Source organism: Telmatherina bonti (genome assembly GCF_933228915.1).
Source record: "Telmatherina bonti genome assembly, chromosome: 13".
Taxonomy (NCBI): domain Eukaryota; kingdom Metazoa; phylum Chordata; class Actinopteri; order Atheriniformes; family Telmatherinidae; genus Telmatherina; species Telmatherina bonti.
In genome coordinates this window covers 34,781,985-34,801,113 of record NC_136611.1, presented here as the reverse complement: position 1 = coordinate 34,801,113, position 19,129 = coordinate 34,781,985, and the positions used below count along the sequence as shown (strand labels likewise).

At 45.2% G+C, this 19,129-nt stretch overlaps 1 protein-coding gene across 2 annotated transcripts; it reads left to right on the top strand.

Annotated features, from left to right (window-relative positions):
* Positions 1-342: 342 nt before the first annotated feature.
* On the top strand, positions 343-5,231 carry ccn1l1 (cellular communication network factor 1, like 1). Of its 2 annotated transcripts, none has more exons than XM_079250774.1 (5): positions 343-549; positions 645-858; positions 2,267-2,617; positions 2,708-2,910; positions 2,991-5,231. In XM_079250774.1, exons 1-5 carry the CDS (start codon positions 481-483, stop codon positions 3,285-3,287), a joined length of 1,134 nt encoding a protein of 377 aa, XP_079106900.1. In that variant the 5' UTR covers positions 343-480; the 3' UTR covers positions 3,288-5,231. The 2 variants fall into 2 exon arrangements, with proteins under 2 accessions (XP_079106900.1, XP_079106899.1); XM_079250773.1 differs by having other exon boundaries at positions 2,988-5,231.
* Positions 5,232-19,129: the final 13,898 nt, after the last annotated feature.

The following is a 19,129-nucleotide window of genomic DNA, read 5'->3' as shown; positions in this document are numbered from 1 at the left end:
TCTCCACACCATCACTGTCCTGGACTGGCTGGGATTCCCTGCACTGGTTTTCCAGGACACCTTTCCAACCAGTTTGATTCTTTCTATTTATTTTCCATTCCCTTCCTTCTTTTTGCAGATCCACGCTGAAGAAAACCAGACCCAAGCTTGGCGTTGACTGTTTATCTGGATGTTTAGGATGAAAATAAAAACAGCGTTTCTCACTCGGTGTTTCGCCTCCTTCCATCTGGAGGCTCTCCAGCAGCCTTGAGAAGAGACTCGGTGATGTAACGGTGGGGGCGGAGGCTTGAGTGTCTATAAGTTCAGAGGAAAAGCTGTATGAAGTAGAAGTGAGCTGCACTCACAGTGAGACACTGCAGGAAAGCGAACGAGATCAGCCAGAGGAGGGGATTCATCCAGACTTTTTTCATTTTGGACTCTCAGATCTGAACGTCTTCTTTCTGACTGAACCGCTACAGTTTGGACTCTGTGCTGACGAGGATGCTGCGCCCTGCCGCTGTGCCACAGATCATTCCCACACTGTTTGTTCTGGCCATCGCTGCAGACACGGTGAGTCCTTACAGCTTATATCAGAGGAGCCACCTCCTACTTCCATGTCAGCCTATAAGAGTTCCCCTGTCTTGACCTCTGACCCTGCTCCTCAGGCAGAGGTGCAGTGCCCGGCCGCATGCTCCTGCAGCCCTTCACCACCACTGTGCCCACCCGGTGTCAGCTGGGTGACTGACCACTGTGGCTGCTGTAAAATTTGTGCTCGGCAGTTCAATGAGGACTGCAGCGCCACAGAACCCTGCGATCACATCAAGGGGCTGCGCTGCCACCTGGGGTCCAGCGGAGACCCCGAGAGAGGACTGTGCCGAGGTGAGGAAGGTCGTGAAGCATGTTCCTTCAGATCTATGCAGATAACGTGATTTTATGCTTGTGCACATTTTAATTAAACTCCATTTAGCTTTTAGGTTTGTGGTGATTTGTATGTTAACACATTTAATATTTAGTTCTGGGGGGGTAAAAAGTTTGCATGAAGGGAAAGTTTAATGTTTAGTATCTCTTTTAATCATTTGAGATTAAAACAAGCAATAATAGCTCATTGTGTGGCTCCATGTTATATAATGATGTTTTATGCTTTTTCCTTCCATATTGTGAGCGCTCCAGTGATATTACAGCTTTTTTTCTGTATTATTTCTATATTTGTTCATTTATCCCCACTATTTATACGGCAAATTTACATGAAAAACATCTAAAACCTGTAACTGTGAAAATAATTTAATTTGCCTTGTAACCACAGACTGTATATAAAAGATGGGCGGTTGTTCTACGTTCTTCTTACTGAAAGCAGGAGATCGGGTACCTGTCAATCAAAAGGACACGCCCCTAAATATGCCAATTTCAAGATTAAATTACTTTTAAACGGGCGAGTTAGAAAAAAATTCACTCCCCCCACAGTTGTCATGAAGGTAAACCTGACCTATTAAACCTAAATGGATTTTTGTACCAGGCTGTAAACATGTTTATTTCCGCTGTAAACATGTTTATTTCCGCTGTAAACATGTTTATTTCTGCTGTAAACATGTTTATTTCTGCTGTAAACATGTTTATTTCCGCTGTAAACATGTTTATTTCCGCTGTAAACATGTTTATTTCTGCTGTGAAGTTGGTCTTTTTAACATGGGAGTCTATGGGGATTTGCTCTGTTTTGCAGCCCCTAGTGGATGAAGGGGGAACTGCAGTTTATGCACTTCTGCACAGGCTTCACTTTTAACCGCCTGAGGCTTCGTCCATCTTTCATATACAGTGCATGAAAATAACATTATAATTTATTTTTAACTTGCTCATAGCTTCACAGACATGGAAAAACAGCTACACTAAAGCTGAATACTGTAAATATTCTGTTATTTCATTGTGAACTTATTCATACTACGAGTGCAAGTTGTGATACAGACGTAGTACATGCAGATACATGGTGTTGTGGACTCGGGTCAAAGTTCTGGTGAACCAACAGCGACCCCGGAGCTCTGTGCCAACATCGTTCCTTAAACACTGAAAGACAAAAGAAAAGATGCCGTGTGACGAACAGAAAATGGTTTTTTTTTTTTAAATGAAACTTTATTTTCATTTGATCATTTTTGTATTTTGATTTGTCAGTGAAATACTGCGACGACTTCACACTGTCGGGATTAGACCTTGTTTCTTTCGTTTTTTTTAACATCTGTGTCTGTGGATTTTTACGGCATGAAGGTCACGTTTCCGGTTTCTCTCGCCGTGTTGACAGCTGACGCCCACGGTTTGCCCTGCGCCTTCAACGGCCTCGTCTACCAGCACGGGGAGGACTTCCGGCCCATCTGCCAGCACCAGTGCACCTGCATGAACGGCGTGGTGGGCTGCATGCCCCTCTGTCCTTACCAGCTGCCTCTGCCGCGGTGGCGCTGCTCCCGCCCCCGGCTGACCAGGCCCGAAGGCGGCTGCTGCGACGAGTGGGTTTGTGACGATGACAACCACATCAGCGAGAAGCCGCAGGAGTCCACACACACATCCCTGCCAGACAGCGAGCCCCATCCCAACCACATCAGTGCCCTGCTGCAGCCTCTGCACCCCGTCCCCAGCGGAGGGACCCCACTCAGAGGTAAACATCACAGACTTACTGCTTCATGCTAACGGCCCTCTGAAACCTTTCCAGACAGGCGACGAGCTGTTTGTCTCCTCTTTCTGACAGGGACGGGGTCCTCCCCCACTTCTGAGGGGTCACTGCAGCAACATTGTGTCCCCCAGACCACCGAGTGGACCCAGTGCTCCACCACCTGTGGGATGGGCTTCTCAAACAGAGTGACCAATGAGAACCCAGACTGTCAGCTGGTCAGGGAGACCAGGCTGTGCCAGATCCGGCACTGCGGAGCTCGGCTTCCAGCACTCAGCAAGGTAACGTTCCCATCAGAACATGCAGGAACCTCTCAGACAAACATCAGGACGTAACTAAATGTGTGTCTGTCATGCAGAAGGGGAGGAAGTGTCAGCGGACCACCCGCCCACAGGAACCAGTCAGAATGGCTTTCTCTGGATGCTGGACAGCCCGGCGGTATCGCCCTCGGACCTGTGGGCTTTGCAGCGCCGGTCGCTGCTGCGCTCCCTCTCTGAGCCGCACCGTGCGGCTTCGCTTCCGCTGCCCTGATGGAGTCCGGTTTTACAGCTTCATGTGGATCCAACGCTGCAGCTGCAGGAGGAGCTGCCGCCCGGCCAGCACGCTCTCTGGCTTCTCGCTCAGCCTTCACAACGACATCCACACCTTCAGGGACTGACCGACCAGGAACTGACTCAGCCTGCCACACTGAGCAAAGACTCAGCCCCCGTCCTCCCAACACACACACACACACACACACACACACACACACACACACCATCCCCTCCCTTCAAAGCTGCCGTCTGTCTGTCAGCGGGGTGAGAGAGCAAAGCTCTCTAAGCTTTCTGCCATGATGATGTCAGTTTGTCCACAGCCGGCTGTACTGAGGACAACACACCGCTGTGTGTGTGTGTGTGTGTGTGTGTGTGCGTGCTGTCACAGTGTTGGCAGTAAGGTCTTCTATTTATGTTTTGTAACTTGGTGTGTGGGAAAAGTGTGTCCTACTGGAAAAAATCAGGTTATAGACACTCATCTTCTCTAGTGATGCAGGTTGAGATGAGAGGAGTAATTAGTGGAGCGCACACGTATTTATTAGAAATGATGGAGGCCGTATGTTCACTATGGTCTGTCCTGAGACATAATGTGTTTTTTACAGATAGTCCCAGTGAGACACGACAGCACATCAGCAGGAGAGATCTGACCGATGTAAAAACAAACCACACATGCAGCCTTAACATCAAGTTAGAGTTTATATAAAGTTAATAAGCAGGTTGGAAAACAATAAAAACAAGAGCAGTTCAAAGACGTAGTCACACGAGCTCTGTACAGACAAAGCCGGATTTAGACGAAGATGCAAAGAAGGGGAACAAGTTCTTCGTGGTGTTGAACATAATACAGTTAGATAAGCTAGAAAGTGTTAAATGTAGGAAAGAAGAAAGATTTTGGTTGATCACAACGCCCAAATAGTCACATGAGCCTGTTGTAGAGACGTAGAAGGGAGACGGGACCAGGACAAGACGTTTTTGTTAGGGTTTGGTAGCGGTGAGGACCCAAATGCAGAAACTGAACCAGGAATGCAGAAAGAAGAATTTTTATTCTCAGAACTCAGAACTGGAGTGAAGGGAAGCGAACGCAATAAACCAGCAAACAGAACTGAAGCAACAGGCAACAAACGCCAGGAAACCAAACAAGAAACAGGTGTAGCGAATAAAACTAACGAGGCCAGGTGAAAACTATGAACAGGAACAAAGGCTACACAGGAAATAAGGAGACTGAACAGGAAAATACAGGAAACCATAACTGAGAAAAACACCTGAAACTTCATATCATGACAGTTTTACACGGGAACACAACTCTGTCATCAGCATATAGATGCATCAGTGAGATCCTGATCCACATGTCTGATGTGAAGCATGAGGAGGGTCCTAAAACTGAGCCTTGAGGCACACCTTTAGTCATGTTTAACCTTCATCCCACTGCATAAAAAAATGCTGTTTTTTCCTTATAAAAGTGCAATTTTTTTCACTAACAGAAAAAAAATCGTGCCTACCTGTTTCAAAAGGAACACGACTTGATCGTCTCCATTTGCGTCTTTTACTAGGTCAGCGTAGCGATTAGTCTCGCAGACGAACAGAGTGATGATCTCTTTGTTGAAGAATCGCTCAAACATTCCTCTTCATTGTCATCTAAATGTGGCCCTGCAGGTTCACCAACAGTGAACTGTGTTGCTGGATTTCGGCGGATTCATGTCGAGCGCTTGCAACAATCGGGCGCATGAATGCACCGGCAGTGTGTTGAAGGTTAGGTAACTGGTTGAGAGACAGTTGTGGCCATTTACTAACCAGTCTGACAGATTCGATCTGCGTGTGTCTGTGAGGATGAACCTGCACTCATCATGCTAATACGTTGTATATATAGAGGGAAGCGTACCGTGTACACAGACTTCACTCTTTCTTGTGGAGTGGTACATTCTCAGATCACCTCATTTTTCGGGGTGTCATTCTACTGTTTTTTGTTTTAATGTGAGTCCTTCACAGTGCAGTGAGGAGTTCATTTTGAGGGACGATATGAGCTTTAAGTATTTGTATTTCAGGTGTATTACATGTGGTCTTTGGACGTTTTTGTCGGCAAACCTTCATGCATTAAAATAAAAAGTTTCAAACTGTGATTTGTCTTTTATTTTATTTGTGATACAACTTTTAATTGTGCGTTTGTTTTGTTGTAAGTGGCTGTAAAATGTGAATTTTAGCAGGTTCTGTGCAGGTGTTGCTGGCAGCTTACCTGAACAGGAAAACGGATGCATCTGGGACACAACCCCAGTGTTTAATGGTAGTAACATTTAGCTCCAGGAACAGGTCACCTAGTTATGACGGCAGCTGCTACATGCAGCATTGTGCACAGGAAAAGGAAAGTCCTAGCTTGGCCTGGTGAACATCTCCTGAACGACAGACATGCAGCTGCGACAGTGGAAGTTTTCCATCTGCTTTAACATGGTTAGTGTTCCAGAGAAAACAATGTTTTACTTATTTAACATGGAATTATTTATGCACAGTTCACATTTATTGTCTCATCAGCTGCTTGTGTGTTTTTTGAGCAGCTTAGTGGACAGTTTCAGTCCAGATTCTGAGTTCGTACCCTTACACAATGCTTCGGCCAGCTCTGCAGCACAAACATGACGGTGGCTTACTAAATTCCACACCCCAGCCTCCTCCTGCCTGTTCCTGAGAACATGGAGGAAGACTGAACGGCTCGAGTTAAAATGACTGACAGGGGCTTCATGCTGAACAGCTCTACAACCCTGACGAGCCCAAACTGGAGCAAATATGGAGAATTTAGTGGTGAGAGTGTTACATGCTTTCTTGACACTGCACACAGATACTGATCTGTTGCTGCATGCAGCGCTCTTCATCGCTGATTCTTCAACAGATGCCAAACCGTTTCCATTTTCCCACAAAGAAAACATTTATAGAAATGAGGGGAGTGTGTGCAATCTTTGAGTCCTTTATACTGATGGCGTTAACCGCCCTTGGTTTGTCCTTTTGTCGTGTGTGTACTGCACATATGAGGTGAATGCTCCTGTTAAATCCTGGAAAAGTCAAGAAGCATGTGTGTGTGATCAGGTTTACCCACAGACTGTATATAAAAGATGGGCGGAGCCTCCGTGATGTCACCCGTAGGTTTCTGAAGAGCTGAATTGAAGCTCGGTGGGCGGTTCCTACCATCACCATCTTGGCAGAGACATGCGTGTCGTCTTGCCTGGAAAATACAAATATGGGGAAAGAGGTGGAGCTGAGAGGGGGGCTGTGAGCGTCATGGTGGTTGATTGACATCGAGCAAACTCTGAGCTTTCTGTAGCTAAGAGCTAACTGAGCTAACCCGGAGATAACAGGAGCTAACCAGCTAACGGAGGTAAGCGGGCTAAAGCTAAGACACGTTGTTAACCGGCTAAAAACTGCGGTTGTTCTACGTTCTTCTTACTTGAAGCGGGAGGTCGGGTACCTGTCAATCAAAAGGACACGCCCCTAAATATTCTGAACTTCAAAATTAAATTACTTTTAAACGGGCAAGTTAGAAAAAAATTCACTCCCCCCACAGTTGTCATGAAGGTAAACCTGACCTATTAAACGTAAAATGGATTTTGAACCAGGCTGTAAACATGTTTATTTCTGCTGTAAACATGTTTATTTCTGCTGTGAAGTTAGTCTTTTTAATATGGGAGTCTATGGGGATTTGCTCTGCTTTGCAGCCCCTAGTGGATGAAGGGGGAACTGCAGTTTTATGCACCTCTGCATTGGCTTCACTGTTAACCGCCGGAGGTTGCTGCTTGGGTTTACCTCTTCATAATACAGGCGAGTGTGTCCAGGTGTCCACAGCAGCCACAGTGGTCAGGTGTCCAGGTAAACGCGATCTTTTGTGATCTTTGATGTGAGAATTGTATTTTCTAATAAACGTGGAGTTTCTACCTCTGCACAGCCTTCCTGTCAGGGTGCAGAGGAAGAGTAAGGTCCGTATGGCTGACAGATGTACGACTGTTTCTTAGATGCTTGCAACTGTTAGCGGCTGAACTCTGCAAAGTTTCAGTGGCATCTGTTGCCTTTGTACAACTGCATGACGCGTGATGAACTATGCTCTAAAGTACAGGTGTCAAACTCCTGTCCTCGAGGGCCGTCATCCTACAGGTTTTTGTTGTCTCCAACAGACCTTATCATTAATAGGTTGACAAGACGCTGCTGGATCCACTTTATTTGAAACAGCTGTTGGTGGAGTGAATTTTATTTCCAACCATCACTTCATGTTTTGTCCATCTGCAGGTCGGGGAAACACCCGAATCAGCCTAATGATGGGCGACACGTCATTTTAATGCAATTATTCATTTAGAGCTTTATTATTATGGCAGCTTCTGTATGACTTATTAACTGTGTGAAATGGCTTTTATAACACGTAGCACTGCTTTGTTTCAGAACAGATTTTAGTGGTCGATGTTTTACGTGGTGGAGGAACAATATCAAATGTGCATTTTCTTTCGTTTTTTCTTTTTTTGCAAATGCTGTTAATGCAAAACATTCTGGTTTTCTACTTGCTGCAGAGGATTTCTCACGGCTTGTCAACACCTTTCTCTCTCATTCATTACGTTTACATGGGAGTTTTAATTCCTCTTTAATTCAGAATAAAAGTTCATTTGCTTTAAACAGATGAAAAACAACCATGTAAACACTTAATTCTTAATGCAAATGTCCTTTCAGAATTAAACCTAATTCTGATGTAAGCGGCTGGATTACTCGCATTTTATTTCCGAACTATTTAATTCCTCTGTCATGTAAACCTTCAATCCGCTCTAAGTTAATTCCGGTCGTTCTGAGCATGCTCGTTACCTTGTCCTGTCCCGATGGAGGCGTTGTCTTACCTCCCGTGTTCGGTGGCCTCTTTCTTCTCCTTCTCAGTTGCTGCAGAAAGTGAAGTAGTATGCTGGTGTTGAGCTGCTACTTCACATTTATAATAAAAATAGCGGTAAAACTGGTACTTATTATGTAGTTTTTACAAGTTACGACTGTAAAGACGAGACATTGTTTATTTCCGGTATACGTCATACGTCACGTCCAATCAGAACTCTTCCCAACCCGCCGCTCCAGAGAGGAATTAAGTAAAGATGTGTTTCACGTAAACTTTTATTCAGAATTATTATTTTCATGCAAACTTGTAGGAGAATTTGTTCATTCTGAATGATTTAATTCCAAATTTTTAATTCCAAATTAGAAACATCATGTAACCGTAACCACTAACCTTTTAATTCATTGTACAACTGCATTTTGCCGTCGTTTGCTCCATACAGCGCTTCACCAGAAATGAACTGGTCACATGACCCCTTACGTCACGTCATGTAAATGCAGAATAAGTGTTTCCGTTAAACTTTTTGTGTTCATTTATCCATTTAACCACTTAGTCTGATGAAGGGTCGCGGGAAGCTGGAGCCTATCCCAGCAGCCTGAGGGCGAAAGGCAGGGTACACCCTGGACAGCTCGCCAGTCCATCGCAGCACTTTTGGGTTATACTTCAATATCAATACATCTGAAAAACCACCTCACGGGAGTGAAAAAGCCTTTTGGTGATGTTTAAGAGGTTTTCCAGGTGTGAGTGTTTTTTATCGATATATTGAGGTTATGCACGGTTGTAGTCATGGCAACGCAGCTTCTGGACCAAAGCTCATTTAAAATGTTCTGAGTGGAAACCTGGATGAAGATGTGGAATAGTTTGTGGACAGCATGGACGGCGTGTCCTGCAGACTAAAGAGGAGAGGGAGCATCCAGCTTGTTATCAGCCTGCATCTCTGATGGGATGGGGTTGCATTAGTGCCGATGGCGTGGGCAGCTTCCACATCTGGGAAGCTCCATCAGTGCTGGAAAGCAGCAAACAGAAAAGCTACCATCATAAGACGTTTTCGGTTTGTCTTCAGCAACAGCTTTTAATGTTTACTACCTATAAATCTAGTGTTTTTAACAAAAGGTGCGCTGATTCTGCATCTGTCTGGAGAAACTCTCTTCCTGAGCGACCAGCAGGCGGGAACCATGCCGTGTCACCTCGGAGATTTCCAACCATCTGCTTTCGTCACCGATGGCGCGGCTGTCTCGTCTTTGACCACTTGATGACGAAGTTTGTCTCCTCCTGCTGTAAATCCTGGGAAATGAACCAACGTTGTTGCTGGTCTCCATGACAACACTTCACCGCTCGTTTGTTTAAGGATCATCTGGGTATTTCAGTAAAATTCATGACACCAGAAGAAGCAAAGGAAAGTTTTTTCTCAACAAACCACTTGTGGATTATAGATTCCTACTCGAAACACATGATGTGTCGTGTTACGGCGGCTGTCCGAGCAGCCGGAACATGAAGCCTTTATGTTTCTCAGATGACCACAAACGTCAGCCGCCATGGAGTTCCTGACCCTCTACAGAGAGCTTCAGCTCTCCACCGCGGTGACGGGGATTCAGGAATCTGAGTGCTTTGGCGGCTCGCAGGACTGTGAAAGTGCAGAGTGGTTTCTACTGGCTGGGAACCCAGACTGGAAGTTACAGGTGCTGTCCGCCTCACAGAGAGCTGTGACTTTCAGCAAGGCCTTGACAAAGGAACAGGAAATATGTCGGAAATAAACGGGGGCCTTGGAAAGCGGGGGAAATTGGCTCAGTCTGCAGCTCTGAACACAGCAGAGGAAACTCCCACCCCGACCCACCTGTCATGCACTCGGAAGAACGACACAATGGCAGAAAACAACATGTCTGCATAAATGTTGCCAGCTTAAAGTTGCGGTAGGTAATGTTTCTCAGAGACATGTTCCTCTGGGTGAAGCGGTTCCTCGTCCTGATAGTAGTCTATACATTCTGTTATCATGATCAATAAGAAATATAGTTAGACCCCTCAGTTTACTGTAAATCTGTAGAAACTCTGACCAATCCAAACGTTCCGACCCAAATGGAGTTGTTCATTTCTTATATTTCGTAAGCTTCTTCTCCCGGCTCCCCTCCTCCCCCTCCAGCAGGGCATACCTGATAGCCACATCCTGCATATAAACAGCATGTTAGGATGAAAATACAAAGTAGTGAAGAAGAAACTCAGAAGGCAAACATGGCTGAGAAAATGCAGGAAGGATTTCTCGACCCGGCTCGGTTTATTTGCCTCCTCCTGCTAAACAGCCGAGAAAGAGAAAATTTGTGCTGCGAATAAAAAAGCCTTGGAGCAAAATGAGAGGGGGAGGAGCCAAGACAGGACGCCTCTTTCATGTGTCGCTAGCTCCCCAACATCACCTACCCCGGCTTTAAGGATGCTGGTCCTGGTGTTTGTCCCAGTTTGGAACCAGTTATGGCAGCAGATGGAAGCCAGTCTGTTAAGAGCTGCAGCCTTTACCGTAAACTTAACCAGAATGATTTGAGTTTGTAGAACTCTGATAAACCTGATCGATCCGATATGCTGGATGATGATGCGACGCGTGTTGAGCTCCAGTTCACTGATCACCTGGTTTTCTCAGCTGAAACTGGTTTTGGTTACGGACCTCTCCGTTCTGCTGCAGCAGCAGCTGCCTGGAAACTGTACGGACACGCTTTGAAAGTCATTTTAAACACTCACACACTCTGACGACACTTTCTGGGAATCATGTACGAAGTGTGTAACTATCACACACATTCACATCAGAGACAAAGAGGGGTTCAGTACGTCTTACAAGGCGCCTTATAGATAACTATAAGGGGTATATATAAAGGATATATATATGTATGTATGTATATATATATATATATATATATATATATATATATATATATATATATATATATATATATATATATATATATATATATAAATGTACATGTTCATATATACACATTACAGTGCACATTTACATTCCTGCATACTTGTATATATGCACACACGCACACGCACACACACACACGCACACGCACACACACACACGCACACACACACACAGTTTTACACAATCTCATACTTGTCTTGTGCTCCCTGGTGAATACAGTAATAATGCAACTACTGTAACATATTACACGGTAATAAACAGGGCGTATTAAGGTATTACTGTTTATTAAATAGTAATTTAATAATTACCTTCTTTTTATTTTACATTTTGTTAAAGGGCTTAATTAAGACTTCAGATAAAAGCAGAATAGATTTTCTCCCCATTTGTCTTGGGTCAGATTTGATCCTTCACTCTGTTAAACATCTTCTGGTCATTTTGTTGTTTATTACAGCTCTTTGTGACTCCAGTCATTGAATGTTATGGTTTTCAGCTCCCAGAGTGGTGAATTAGCCGTTATCATCCTCAACTGCTGCATACAGGATGGCTGCAGATTCTCTTGTAGACATTTCCGGACTGTTTTCTCTCCTCTGGTGCCAATCTGTTTTTACTGATCCATCAATGCTAAGCTTCTCAGATCTTTTCAGAAAATACAGTTTAACTACGACTTCTGTCAAAGCTGGAAACTAAAGTTAGAACACACGGTCACTTTTTACAATTTTATTAAACTAAACAAATAAATAGATAAAAAATAAATACATAAACAGATACACTAAATAAATAAATAATACATAAACAGATAAATAAATAAATAAATGAATGAATAAATGAATAAATAAATAAATAAATAAATAAAACAAGCCCCTCTGCTTTCTTTATCTCTTTATCTGCTGTTTTATTACAGTTCTGTGGCCAGAAATGGTTTAATTTCCCATTTCTTTTACTGTATCATGTATATAAGATTTAACCCTTTTTCACATGATTCATTTTTCTTTAAATGTGGATTAAAAATCTAATAGGTATAAAATTCCCAGAATGCTGCAGGGCTGAAGCATGGATGTTTGCTGTCCTCTAGTGACCAAAGCCAGGAACTGTAAACGCTCATCGTCTCATCATCTTCTGTATCTTTTATCCAGTCAGCTTCTGGATATATATATATATATATATATATATATATATATATATATATATATATATATATATATATATATATATATATATATATATATATATATATATATATATATATATACATATATATATATATGGGACCAGGTAACATGATGGACAGCATGACGGACACCATGATGGACGGCATGATGCACACCATGTTGCACACCATGCTGGACGGTGTGATGGACAGCATAAAGGACACCATGATGGAAACCGTGATGGACAGCATGATGGACACCATGATGGAAACCGTGATGGACAGCATGATGGACACCATGATGGAAACCGTGATGGACACCATGATGGACGGCGTGATGGACACCATGTTGCACACCATGCTGGACAGCATGATGGACACCATGATGGAAACCGTGATGGACAGCATGATGGACAGCATGATGGAAACTGTGATGGACAGCATGATGGACACCATGATGGAAACCGTGATGGACACCATGATGGACGGCGTGATGGACACCATGTTGCACACCATGCTGGACAGCATGATGGACACCATGATGGAAACCGTGATGGACAGCATGATGGACAGCATGATGGAAACTGTGATGGACGGCATGATGCACACCATGTTGCACACCATGCTGGACGGTGTGATGGACAGCATAAAGGACACCATGATGGAAACCGTGATGGACAGCATGATGGACACCATGATGGAAACCGTGATGGACAGCATGATGGACACCATGATGGAAACCGTGATGGACACCATGATGGACGGCGTGATGGACACCATGTTGCACACCATGCTGGACAGCATGATGGACACCATGATGGAAACCGTGATGGACAGCATGATGGACAGCATGATGGAAACTGTGATGGACAGCATGATGGACACCATGATGGAAACCGTGATGGACACCATGATGGACGGCGTGATGGACACCATGTTGCACACCATGCTGGACAGCATGATGGACACCATGATGGAAACCGTGATGGACAGCATGATGGACAGCATGATGGACAGCATGATGGAAACTGTGATGGACAGCATGATGGACACCATGATGGAAACCGTGATGGACAGCATGATGGACACCATGATGGAAACCGTGATGGACACCATGATGGACGGCGTGATGGACACCATGTTGCACACCATGCTGGACGGCGTGATGGACACCATGATGGAAACCGTGATGGACAGCATGATGGACACCATGATGGAAACCGTGATGGACACCATGATGGACGGCGTGATGGACACCATGTTGCACACCATGCTAGACAGCATGATGGACACCATGATGGAAACCGTGATGGACAGCATGATGGACAGCATGATGGAAACTGTGATGGACAGCATGATGGACACCATGATGGAAACCGTGATGGACACCATGATGGACGGCGTGATGGAAACCGTGATGGACACCATGATGAACGACGTGATGCACACCATGTTGCACACCATGCTGGACGGCGTGATGGACAGCATAAAGGACACCATGATGGAAACCGTGATGGACAGCATGATGGACACCATGATGGAAACCGTGATGGACACCATGATGGACGGCGTGATGGAAACCGTGATGGACACCATGATGGACGGCGTGATGCACACCATGTTGCACACCATGCTGGACGGCGTGATGGACAGCATAAAGGACACCATGATGGAAACCGTGATGGACAGCATGATGGACACCATGATGGAAACCGTGATGGACAGCATGTTGCACACCATGCTGGACGGCGTGATGGACAGCATGATGGACACCATGATGGAAACCGTGATGGAAACCGTGATGGACACCATGATGGACGGCGTGATGGACACCATGTTGCACACCATGCTGGACAGCATGATGGACAGCAAGATGGACGGCGTAATGGACACCATGCTGGACAGCATGATGGACAGCATGATGGAAACCCTGATGGACACCATGATGGACGGCGTGATGGACAGCATGATGGACGGCGTGATGGACAGCATGATGGACACCATGCTGGACAGCATGATGGACAGCATGATGGAAACCATGATGGACACCGTGATGGACGGCGTGATGGACACCATGATGGACACCATGATGGACAGCATGATGGACAGCATGATGGGTGGCGTGATGGACAGCATGATGGACAGCATGATGGACGGCGTGATGGACAGCATGATGGACAGCATGATGGACAGCATGATGGACACCATGATGGACAGCAAAATGGACAGCATGATGGACAGCATGATGGACGGCGTGATGGACAGCAAGATGGACACCATGATGGACAGCGTGATGGACAGCGTGATGGACAGCATGATGGACGGCGTGATGGACAGCATGATGGACGGCGTGATGGACACCATGATGGACGGCGTGATGGACAGCATGATGGGCGGCGTGATGGACAGCATGATGGACACCATGATGGACACCGTGATGGACACCATGATAGGCGGCGTGATGGACAGCATGATGGACAGCGTGATGGACAGCATGATGGACAGCATGACGGACACCATGATGGACGGCATGATGCACACCATGTTGCACACCATGCTGGACGGTGTGATGGACAGCATAAAGGACACCATGATGGAAACCGTGATGGACAGCATGATGGACACCATGATGGAAACCGTGATGGACAGCATGATGGACACCATGTTGCACACCATGCTGGACAGCATGATGGACACCATGATGGAAACCGTGATGGACACCATGATGGACGGCGTGATGGACACCATGTTGCACACCATGCTGGACAGCATGATGGACACCATGATGGAAACCGTGATGGACACCATGATGGACGGCGTGATGGACACCATGTTGCACACCATGCTGGACGGCGTGATGGACACCATGATGGAAACCGTGATGGACAGCATGATGGACACCATGATGGAAACCGTGATGGACACCATGATGGACGGCGTGATGGACACCATGTTGCACACCATGCTAGACAGCATGATGGACACCATGATGGAAACCGTGATGGACAGCATGATGGACAGCATGATGGAAACTGTGATGGACAGCATGATGGACACCATGATGGAAACCGTGATGGACACCATGATGGACGGCGTGATGGAAACCGTGATGGACACCATGATGAACGACGTGATGCACACCATGTTGCACACCATGCTGGACGGTGTGATGGACAGCATAAAGGACACCATGATGGAAACCGTGATGGACAGCATGATGGACACCATGATGGAAACCGTGATGGACACCATGATGGACGGCGTGATGGAAACCGTGATGGACACCATGATGGACGGCGTGATGCACACCATGTTGCACACCATGCTGGACGGCGTGATGGACAGCATAAAGGACACCATGATGGAAACCGTGATGGACAGCATGATGGACACCATGATGGAAACCGTGATGGACAGCATGTTGCACACCATGCTGGACGGCGTGATGGACAGCATGATGGACACCATGATAGAAACCGTGATGGACAGCATGATGGAAACCGTGATGGACACCATGATGGACGGCGTGATGGACACCATGCTGGACAGCATGATGGACAGCATGATGGAAACCCTGATGGACACCATGATGGACGGCGTGATGGACAGCATGATGGACGGCGTGATGGACAGCATGCTGGACAGCATGCTGGACAGCATGATGGACACCATGCTGGACAGCATGATGGACAGCATGATGGAAACCATGATGGACACCGTGATGGACGGCGTGATGGACACCATGATGGACACCATGATGGACAGCATGATGGGCGGCGTGATGGACAGCATGATGGACAGCATGATGGACACCATGATGGACACCATGATGGACAGCAAGATGGACAGCATGATGGACGGCGTGATGGACAGCAAGATGGACACCATGATGGACAGCGTGATGGACAGCATGATGGACAGCATGATGGACGGCGTGATGGACGGCATGATGGACAGCATGATGGACGGCGTGATGGACACCATGATGGACGGCGTGATGGACAGCATGATGGGCGGCGTGATGGACAGCATGATGGACACCATGATGGACACCGTGATGGACACCATGATAGGCGGCGTGATGGACAGCATGATGGACAGCGTGATGGACAGCATGATGGACAGCATGACGGACACCATGATGGACGGCATGATGCACACCATGTTGCACACCATGCTGGACGGTGTGATGGACAGCATAAAGGACACCATGATGGAAACCGTGATGGACAGCATGATGGACGGCGTGATGGACACCATGCTGGACAGCATGATGGACAGCATGATGGAAACCCTGATGGACACCATGATGGACGGCGTGATGGACAGCATGATGGACGGCGTGATGGACACCATGCTGGACAGCATGATGGACAGCATGATGGAAACCATGATGAACACCATGATGGACAGCATGATGGACAGTATGATGGACAGTATGATGGACGGCATGATGGACGGCATGATGGGCGGCGTGATGGACACCATGATGGACACCATGATGGACGGCGTGATGGACGGCGTGATGGTCAGCATGATGGACGGCGTGATGGACGGCGTGATGGGCGGCGTGATGGACACCATGATGGACACTATGATGGACGGCGTGATGGTCAGCATGATGGACGGCGTGATGGACGGCATGATGGACAGCGTGATGGACAGCAAGATGGACACCATGATGGACGGCGTGATGGGCGGCGTGATGGACACCATGATGGACACTATGATGGACGGCGTGATGGTCAGCATGATGGACGGCGTGATGGACGGCATGATGGACAGCGTGATGGACGGCGTGATGGACACCATGATGGACAGCATGATGGACGGCGTGATGGACATGTTCTGGGACCAGTTGTTGGGATTCTGGTCGTGTTGATACTGTGATGTGATCTGACCCTTTCCTTCATGATGGTTCATCCTCGTCTCATGTTGGTTTCAGCTGACACCCAGACAGACTCATGGCGTCTTCGGACGGCGTCCTACCAGCTTCTGATGGCACAGCTCGGTAAAACCAGGTCTGGTCAAACTCAGCGGGGTCCACAAGAGACCAGCTGAGATAAAGGACTCCTCCCAGCCACCTTACAGCTACTCTGCCACACACAGCCTGGAGGTTTCCAGCGCTAAGTTCACGTCTTGTGGATCATAAATAATCTGTTATTCATTTCTCTTCACTCAGTCCACCTTTATAATATGCTGTAAAATAACAATTATGTTTAAAATAAGGTGTTTTTGTGTTGCTGATGTGTCACAATATTATCTTTTGATGTCTCTCTTCTTAAAAAACTGCAACAAAAAAAAAAAACCAAAAAATAAACCAGATTTTCAAAAACTGTGATTTACTTCATTAAAGTAAAAATCCACCAATCCTTACTTTTATTTTTTTTTAGTTTTTGCAACGTTTATAATGAAAAGAAATCATAATCTTAATGTGTTGTGGTCAAAAGTTAAAAACTGTAAACTTCACATGTAAAGATGTGACGTTCATGAACGAATCGCATCTTTTGAACGGTTCTTCACTGTGAAGATCGGGATCTGACTGAGTCATTCCTTTTACACTGCGTAACTCGGAGAGGAGAAGCCGGAGGAGTCGGGAGTCAGTAAGATGAAAAAGGCAAAGTTTAGTCTCATTAAAATTAATTTAAAGAGTGTGGATCAATACATAATTAACCCTTTAAATCCCCACCCATGAAAAGCTGGTAAGAAAAGTCCAGTGTTTTAAATTACTTGGCCTTTTGACAAAATGTACGAAGAGACTTTACCATTTTTAGGGGGATATTTACTAGAGGCGAGAAAATTGAATGGAAAATTTGTTATGATGTGATGTTTCCTTGTTTCAGGTTCCCGTTTTATTTTGTAGTTTCCACTGTTTCCTGTGTAGCTTTTGTTATTGTTAGTTAGTGTTACCTGGTCCCGTTAGTGCATTCTGTACACCTGTGTCTTGTAAAGTTCTGTCAGTATTTACAGCCCTCAGTTTAGTTTTGTTTTGTGGGTTCATTGTGTTTGATTTAGTCCCTGTGCACCGAGTAGTACCCTGTGTTCCTATGGTTTAAAAGAATCGGCCTGACCTGCACCCCTGGACTCTGCATGGATCCACACCTCAGCATCTGCCCCACGACAGCCCTTTGACAAAATGTACGAAGAGATTTAACCATTTTTGGAGGGATATTTACTAGGGGTGGGAAGTCTATTTTTAAAAAAAATCTATTTTTTAAAAAATAAAGTAATCCACTATTTAAATTTTTGTCATTTTTATTGTTTTTTTTTTTTTTTTTAAATCTTTTTACTTGTCTTCTTGGGTATTATAGCAGCAGAATGATGGTCTGGATGCTGTGTTGTTTTTTGTTTGACTGAAATCAAGAAAAATTAACAAAAAAAGTTTTGTACTTTTTTGTCTTTAATCTACAAAAATCAGCAATATTGAAGAACTGTGAGAATCACGACCTAAATGGAATCGTCACCCAAAAAATCAAATTGAAAGCATATGGTCACAGCCCTAATATTTACCACCGTGTGATGTGTCTAATTTATTCATGTGATTTATTCTGTTAGGCTTTAAAAAAAAACAGTTTTTACCACAAAGAGATGCAAAATGTCTCAGAAACTTTGTTTTAAATATGTTTAGCTTTACAGGTAACATCAGCATGTTATTTATTTTATTCACTTGTTTCTGGGTTTATTTTATGATTAAAACAATAATCTTTTAAAATAATGCATATAATCCTGAAAGAGTCAGCTTGTTGTTTTCATCTGGAGCCTCCAACAGTCGGCTCTACGACTAGATCACATTTTAATAAAATGTGTGGAAAGGGTTTCGTAACACCAAACGTGTGTGTGTCTTTCATCACTGTTTCACATTATGACCATTTCCCTGATGTCACTGTTATTTAGTGTCATCTCATGCATGTGTTCAAAGTGTGGCATCATCGTTGATCAAAGGAAAAGAACAAAAAGCAAAAGAAAGTTTTTCTGCTGTGAAATTTAACATCAGACAGAAATTCCAGTTAATGATGGTCAGGATGCTGAAACATCCAGTTCACGCATCAACAAACTGGCTGAATGTGCATATTAATGA